General features: G+C 55.1%; 1 protein-coding gene across 1 annotated transcript in view; it reads right to left on the bottom strand.

The window, feature by feature from the left end:
* The window catches only part of She (Src homology 2 domain containing E), a 14,425-nt gene extending 6,736 nt beyond the window's left edge, over positions 1-7,689 (bottom strand). The window contains 2 exon segments of the mRNA XM_033758092.1: positions 1-79; positions 7,369-7,689. The exon segment at positions 1-79 is cut by the window's left edge and continues 104 nt beyond it. Of these exon segments, the coding sequence (XP_033613983.1) occupies positions 1-79; positions 7,369-7,564 (275 nt within the window). The 5' untranslated portion in view covers positions 7,565-7,689.
* Positions 7,690-8,503: the final 814 nt, after the last annotated feature.

Genomic DNA, 8,503 nt, shown 5'->3' with positions numbered 1-8,503 from the left:
ATCTCCCCGGACTCGCCGGGCCCCTCCAGCAGCTGCAGGGCCTTCACCAGGGGGTCCTTGGAGCCTCGGCGCCTGATCTCTGCGGAGACAACCTCCCGGTCACCAGCCGCCCGCGCGATGGCCCCCGACTTCCCGGGCCAGTCACGTTCTTCACAGCGCCTTGGGAGACCCAGGTGGGACACAAGTGGCCCGTGCAGACCCCGCAGGACAAACACGATGACTCTGAGGTGCTTCTCCCCGCAAAGAGGGTGTTAGGGGATGGAAGATCCACAGAGGCGGGGAGCCGGGGAGGCAGGAAGCTGGCTCCGAGAGCCACACTGTGGCCAAGCCTGCCGCCCCGGGAGAACGTGGATAGAGAAGGCTGCTTCCCAGGGGCTGGAGCAGAAAGGGCTTTCTTCCATACAGGGGACAGGAGGTGTCAGAAGAGCAAGGACGAACCGCAGGGCTGGCCAGCAGCCGTGACACACACCTGTAATCCCAGCCCTCGGGAGGCTGAGGCAGGAAGATCTCCTCAAGGCTGCCTCGGCTACACAGTGAGTTCAAAGCCAGGCTGAACTACAAAGTGAGACCCTATCTCAACACAAAACAAAGGCTGGGATTTAGCTCAGTGGTGCTGCTGCCTGCCTCAAAAGTGCAAGGACCCGCGTGCAACCCCTGGTACCAAAAAATAAATAAATAAACTAAGCTCACTCACGCATTTTAAAAAAAGAACCCAAAAACCAAAAATCCAAAACAAACACACACATAAAAGAAAAATGTTTGAATTATTCTGTGTGTACTGCAGAAATGCCTTAGTGTTTTGGGTGTGCTTTTGTAGTACTGGGGATTGAACCCCACCCAGGGCCTCCACACTGAGCTATAGGCTTGGCCTTTAAAAATTTTTTGGAGACAGAGTCTAGCTAAGCTGCTAAACTGCCCGGGACCCGGCTTGGGCTCCAAATCTTGATCCTCCTGCTTCAGCCTCTTGGACAGCCCTGGGCTGCCTGGCTCTCCGCAGCCCTTGGCAGAGTAGTGACCGTCTCTGTCACTTCACGGGCCAGCACCGACTGGCACGGAGGAGGAGTGGAGAGGCCTGGCTCGCTCTGCAGAGGGGACCCCACGGCCACGGCAGTGCCACCCTGCCCCACTGCCGAGTTCCCTCCTCCCTGCCAGCCTCGCGCAGGTAACCGTGACAGTGCTGGCTCTGGGTGAAGATGGGACCCCTGGGGTGTGCCTGTGCCTGTGCCTGTGTGGGACCCAGTGTGTGCGTGTGCTAGGTGGGTGGGCCCCGGGTGGGCCCCGCCCCGCCCTGGAAGGAGGAGCAGAAGTGGGGGTGGCAGGAAGAGCGGGGCCACAGGCCCCCCGGGACAGGACAAGACTCAGACCCACAGCTCAGAGCAGCGCGGTGAGGCTCTCTGGAGAGTGGATGACTCAATATCACTTCTTTTTCTCTCTCTCTCTCTCTGGTTGGTTTTTTGAGACGGGGCCTCACTATGCGGTCCAGGCTGGCCTTGAACTCACTATGTAGCCTAGGCTGGCCTCCAACTGGTGGAGGTCCTCCTGCCTCAGCCTCGAGTGCTGGGATAACAGATGTGCACCACCATGCCCGGCTCAATATCATTTCTATACCAAGGAAAGGACCACAAATGGTCCTTTGAAAAGGATAGCAGAGATGGTCACGCACACCTGAAATCTAGCACAGGCTGAGGCAGGAGGATCTCCACGAGTTGGGGATCGGTGTATTTATATACTGTCTCAAGGATCCCAAGAACCAGTCCACACTTCCTGGTCCCCGCTCACTTCCTTCCACCCTGGGACTAAGCTCTCGCAGCTAGCCAGTCCCCTGGATGCTGCCTGCATTACCCTCTTCCTCTCAAAGTGTAATGCGTGAGTGTTCCCAACCCAACCCAGGCCAGCGACCAGCGGCCCAAGGCTGGAGCTGCGCCTCCTGTCTCAGCCACCAGACTTTTTATCTTCCCTGCCTATTCCAGACAGAGCCATGGAAAACAAGAAACAAAAGCCAACTCTGTTCTTGGTTCACTGAAGATAAGGCTGGCATTTTAAAAAGAACTTTTCTAAAGAACCAAGAAAAAGGAAGCAGAAAACGCAAAGGATGAATTTAGCATTTCCCAGTTTCTAATCAGAACTCATTTCCCTCAGTTGAGACTGTGCACAGCTGCTGAAAGGCTTCCCCGAGGTCCTGGCTTCAGTTCTGCCCAAGCTGAACTAAAGGAGAAGCGGTTGGTTCTAATGTCAGATACAAGGAGTCCGAACGCCGTAAAACCAGCACTCTAGGAGGCTGAGGTGGGAGGATCCCGAGTTCAAGTCCAGCCTGGGCGATTTCAGAACACAGAGGGACCCTGTCTCGAGGGAAATAAAAAGGGCTGAGGCTGTAACTCAGTGTGAAGGCCCTGGGCTCGTCGCCAACACTGCTCTAAAGAAGGAAACAGATGTAGGAAGTGAGCCCTGCTCGGAGGAGGCTGGGTCCGCCCCCCACAAGCACGAGGCAGGCCAGCTCTGCCTGCCGCAGGCCCGGCCCTTCTGTGCACCGGCTGGGGAGCCCCAGGCTGCGGCTGGGCGGTGTCTACCTGGGGGCGCTCTCATACCCCGAGCCGCCCTCCCAGTGGGCCAGCACCTGGCCGCCCTCACCCAGGTGCCCCAGAAACAAAACAATCATGGGGACGCGAGCCGGCTGGAGAGGAAGCGGGAGGAAACTACACCCTGGCTGGACACAGCCCACACCACGACGACACACACCACTGAAAACAGGACGGGGCTTTCTCTCACTAAGTCACAGTGTCCAGGATGCTCTGAAACCGGACTCTGTCCAGTGCCTCTAAAGAATGACTGGATTTGTTGGGCACAAAGCTATCAGGCAGCTCACGGAAGCCACGTCACACACCACAGAGGAGTGAGCCCATTTCGCAGGTGAATAAGCTGAGGCCACGGTCATGGCACGGACAGTGGCGGACCATTTATTACAGACTCCAGGGTCCAAGCTTTACCCACACTCAAAAGAGCTCACATAACATGTTACAAACAGAGTGCGGCACCACTCAGGAGGCTGAGGCAGAAGGATCACCACAAGTGCAAGACCAGCCTGGGCTACATAGCGAGGACAACCTGCATTACCGAGCGACACCCCAGTTCAATCTTCCCCCCAAAGTCAAAACCAGGTGTGGTGGTGCACACCTGAAACCCAGCACATGGGAGGCTGAGGCAGGAAGACTGTAACTTCAAAGCAAGCCTGGACTATATGGCTAGACCCTGTCTCAAGACCAAACCATGAAAATGAAGGTAATCGTGGTCTAAACAGTGTACCTTTCCTGCATCTGCCTCGTGTTTCTATACAGGAGTCTCAGAACAGTCTTGGAATCAGAAGTAGGGCTGTTAGGTCTTCTATCAGATAAAGATTTTGATCTGAAATGACTTTCACATTTCCTTACCAAATAAATCTAACTTATCTGAGGGATACTTCAGGACTCCTGGAGTATTCTAAGGAAAGCAGGGGTAAATGCAAAAGTCCTGGCTGGGGCTGCACCGAGGGAGGGCAGTGTGAGGCCCAGGGCTTTCAGCACCACACAGACTACAGAACCCCAACAAAACCATTTGTTTGCAGGCAAAAATTAAAAAAAAATTTTTTTTTTTTTTGGTCCCGGGGATTGAACTCAGGACCTTGTGCCGGCAAGGCCCCCAGCCCCCAAAATAAAATTTTTAAATGCAATCTTTTGACCGGAACTCAACAGCCGGACCTAGGGTTGCTGAGTGACCTGCCGTCTCCCTCACCTGTGTCACCTGGACAGGTTTTCATCTTCCTGAGTCCAAGCTCCTGAGCCGGGGGAGAGAAGCCGACCAGAAGGGAGGCCACAGGATTCCATGGGGTCGTGGGCGAGGCGGCACCAGCAGCCGGGGCGAAGGTTCCCAGCACCTTCTGACGGGCCTGGGGATTCTGAAGACCCAGCCAGTGCGCTTTTTTGTTTTTTGTTTTTTTCTCCGGTACCGGGGATTGAACTCGGGTCCTTGCGCTTGCAAGGCAGGCCACCGAACCGCTGAGTTCAGTCCCCGGCCCTACAGCTAGCGCGCTTTTGATGCCGTGGCTACAAGTCACAGTGTTCAGTTGCTTCTGCAAATCTGTAGTCTTTCTGCAAATTACTGAGCCCGGATATCCCTGCTAACTTAGCAGAAAACAAGAGGTGTAGGCTCACGCTGCCTGTACTTGCAGGCACACCCGCACCCAGACGGTTCCACGGGGAGGTGCAGGGAGAAGCTGTGCGCAGTGTGACGGCGACGGTGACGGTGACAGCGATGGTGACCCAGGGCCCGAGCCCAGCCCCGGCTTCCCACCCAGCAACCGAACAGCAAAGCTCGGGGCTCCAGGAGCCTGAGCTCAGCACAGCAAGCCCAGCGCCCCTGCTTCCCGCTCCCTGACAACGCCAGCGGCCCCTCTTCTGCACTCCGGCCCCTCACGCGTGTCAGTGACTTCTTCCTTTTGGGCCAGGGTCCTGCTGGGCCAGGCTGGCCTCCGCCTTGGTCCTCGATCACAGGGCTTCAGGACTTTCCTTTGCCCTGTGTCACCCAAGGCTGGAGGCCCTGAGGCCTGGTTTCTTTCTGTCAGGCTGTTGTCTGTCTGTCCAGCACAGCCCACTGCACAGTGGCGCCATTAACACCCTGCAGGATCTGCTCACTCCCAGGTGGGCCCACGGCAGCAGCGAGGAGGCTGGAGACACAGACCCCGACCCAGGCCAGGCCAACTGAAACCCCGAGGCTCTCCAGGAGGAAGAGGAATTTCTGGGCTGGCAGAGCACACGTCTAGCATGAAAGTCCTGCGTTTTATCCTTAGCAGAGACAGAGAGAGACAGAGGGAGAGGGAGGGAAAGGAAATTTCTGAACATGAATTTGACAAGCACGCATATATGGAGCAAATTGAATTTTTCAAAAAGTAAAAGGTTTAGCTGGGCACGGTGGCGCATGCCTATAATCCCAGCCCTCTGGGAGGCTGAGGCAGGAGGATCACATAATCTGAGTCCCGCCTGAACAACTGAACAACACTCTGTCTCAAAATAAAAAATAAAAAGCCCCAGGGATGTAGCTCAGTGCAAAGGGCCTGGGTTTAATTCCCAGACTACCCCCTCCCAAAGCAAAAGATTTAATGTTAAAAAACAGCGACATATCTTTTATTTCCAGTTTCCGATCAACTCACTTCCTGTTATTCTGTCCGGCTGTGTAACTGAGGGGTGGACCAAGCGGTGTGCGCCCCACACTGACTGAGGAGACACTTTGTGATACATATTTAAATAACACCCACCAATATGAATTTTAAATTAGGTTACTAATTTACAAATTAGTAATTTAGATTTTAATAAATTCAAATTTATTTACCAATAGATTGCTAATTTTGTATTCCTAAATAAGTTTATTCACGTAAACTGTTTAAAACAGCCCAGATTTTAATTAATACTCGTTATTAAATGCTAGCTATTATATTTACTTCATGTTGGATAATTTTTACTTTAATTTTTTCAATTTTGACTTTTTTTCTTTGTTTGAGACAAGATTTCACTATGTGGTTCAGACTGGCCTTGAACTTACTATGCAGCCCAGGCTGGTTTCGAAATCACGGCGATCCTCCTGCCTCAGCCTCCCAAGTGCTGGGGATCACAGGTGTGCGCCACCACACCTGGGGTTATTTTTTCTTTTGAGACAGTTTCATTAAATCACTAAGCTTTCCAGGGCTGTGCTCAACCTTGGGATCTCCTGCCTCAGCTTCCCAGAGTGCTGGCATACAGGCACCACACTCGGCTAAATTCAGTGCTTTCACATGCGTCATTTCAAATGCGTCTCAGGGACCGGAGGGTGAGAGGGGCAGACTCCTAAGCTTAGGGTGGGAGGTCTAGGTTCTGGGTCCTGTTCTGTCTCTTTAACATCTGTGAGCACAGCCAGGTCCCAGTTCCTGTGCTCTGTCTTCTTGCCGCTAGAAGGACATATAGGCAGTCCCTTGTCTACACAGCTCCTGCAGGATTACTCGAAAAACAAAAAGTAATATTTAGTTTGTAAAACACAGGATTTTCCTGACTGTCAGTGTGATTCCTCAAATAAACAGCCGGTGTGACAGATAACCCACTTGCACCAGTCAAAGAGAAGTATAAAAACCAAAGGATGAGCCAGGCATGGGGTACACACGAGTAATAGCTATAATAAGTAAGGCCTGTGAACCCAGTACTGAGAGGCTGAGGCAGGAAGGTTGCCAGGAGTTTGAGGCCAGCTTGGGCTGCATAGCAAGACCCACCTCAAAAAAAAAAAAAAAAAAAAAAAAAACGTAAAACAAGAACCAAAGGACAAAGAACCAGTGAATCAGTTAAACATTAATAACTCCTCTTCCTTTTTTTTAAAAAAGAAAATCTTTTTCCTTCAAAAGTAAACCCTTCCCCTATTCCTTCAAGCGTCTGCCATTTAAAAAAGTCTGACTAAGTTCATTTTCACTTCCTTTCATTCACAGATTTCATGAGGGTCACAGCCAGGGACCCGTGGGTCAGCGCCTGGCCGGGGTACACCCGTCCGAAGGCAGCGCCTTATCTCTGGAAGCAGAGGCAGGAAGCGGAGCTGTGCTTTCCTGCCTCTCCATGGCCCGGTGGGGGCTGGGGCCAGGTCTCCTTTCCCAGGCACAGAGTCCCTCCACCTGGGGCCTCAGAAACTGCTTTTTCACTGCGGAGCCGCGGAAAGCTGGGTGATCCACTGGATCTGCCTTAACACCCCCAAATCCACGTATATAGTTCATCTGTTTATCCAACTCAGGAGCCTGTGCTGGCCAGGCAGGTGCGGGCCGCTGACCCACACCCCGGCCCTCCTGTGTATCATTCGAAGTATACCAACCTCAGAGAACCAGGGGAGAAGGGACGTGTGGCACCAAGAGTGGTAGAGGGTTTGCCCCAGCCGCACGGCAGGACGGAGGGTACTAGCCATCCACCCTGGTGTGGGCCTTGTGCCCGGCGCGCCGCTCCTGCCTCAGTAGCACACGATTCGCTCCAGGGCTGAGGGGCCGCAGAAAATCTACAACAGCGGATCGCGTCAAGGCTGCAGCTGTTTACAGCCGCAAATCCCTTAAGTACGAACTCCTGGTACTGATTTACAACCCCACCGTGGATGTCGGAGCTTTTGCGTGTGGCCAAGAAATGTGCACAAACGATCTTAAGCCGAAGACCCCTTCCGAGCAGATCTTCCGTCTCCGGGTGTCATCTCACGCAGACCTGAGAAACTTAAAATCCCTGCCAACGCGGAGGACGCTAGACCTAGCCGGGAGTCAGAGCTCACGCAGGCTGCCGTGCCCCCAGCAGCTCTCTGCCCTCTGCCCCCAGTCCTGCCCTGCCCTGGGCACGGCGGCTGGGCACCGACCTGTGATCATCTGCTGGGCGTCGTAGGGCTCCATGTAGCCGTCGTTCTCGCCGGCTCGCTCTGCGTCCCTCTGCCCCTTTGTGCGCCTGGCATCGTAAGGGTCTGCGTAGTCCTCCAAGATGATCACCTGCGGGCCGCGGAGAGAGCGGCGCTGCCACGGGGTCTCCCAAAGCCGGGGCCTGGGCGGTGCACGCATTCCTCTGCGGCAGGCCTGGCCGCGGCAAGTCCTCCCTAGGGCACGCAGCCTCCGTTTCCCACCCTCTTTTCCCTCCCAGAGCAGTAAGCATGGCTGGAGAGCGGCTGGGCAGGGAGGAAGCGCTGAGCTTGGCGCACAGATGAGCCGCTCGCTCTCCTCACCCCACTCTTGCGCTCCAGCTCCCGGGGAGCCGAATCAACCCACTCTGCTTCCCATCCGTCCTGGAGAGGCTCCTGACGCCTCCAGGGACTCGCGCCTCTTGCAGGAGCACAGGTCAGCACTGAACAGAGCTGCAGAAGTTCCAGCCCAGCTGACCCCCTCGGGCTACAGATCAGATGGAGGCTGTTTGTTTTGGGCAGTGCTGGGGATGGAACCCAGGGCTGTGCTCTGAGCTACATCTTCAGATTTGAGACAGGGTCTCACCAAGTCACTGAGTTGCCCAGACTGGACTTGAACGTGGGGTCCTCCTGACTCAGCCTCCTAGAGTGCTGGGATAACAGCCGGCGCCACCACACCCGGCTCACACAGTTCCAAGGCTATCTGTATCTGAGGACACCCACTTTTCCAAAGAACAGAGTGCTCTCCCGCAGCAGCCGGGAGACCACACCGAGGGCAGAGAGCCCTTCTCAGGGAGGAAGCTCAGGACCTGCTGAACACTGTGACCGAATTCTCCAGGAAAGTTGATGCAAACGGCTGGCGGGAAGGATCCGGACAGCCAGGGAGAGGGCAGGAGGGTGCAGCCTGCAGGCGAGTCCTCCGCGCAGAGGAGGAGGCCGGGAAGTGCGCAGGCTCCCGCAGGAGACCCCAAAGCCCCGAGCAGGGTTTAGGGCTGGGCAGGCCGCCGGGTCACCGCGGGCGCACGCCAGGCGCGGCCCAGAGAAAAGGAAGCTTCCCACGGGGCTGGGCCGGGGGCTCGCCCCGGCTCATGGGGCGGGCGGG

The sequence above is a fragment of the Fukomys damarensis genome, unplaced genomic scaffold (assembly GCF_012274545.1).
Source record: "Fukomys damarensis isolate Sample0158 unplaced genomic scaffold, DMR_v1.0_HiC HiC_scaffold_33, whole genome shotgun sequence".
NCBI lineage: Eukaryota > Metazoa > Chordata > Mammalia > Rodentia > Bathyergidae > Fukomys > Fukomys damarensis.
The sequence above is the reverse complement of the archived record's forward strand: the minus strand, read 5'-3'. Positions and strand labels throughout refer to the sequence as shown.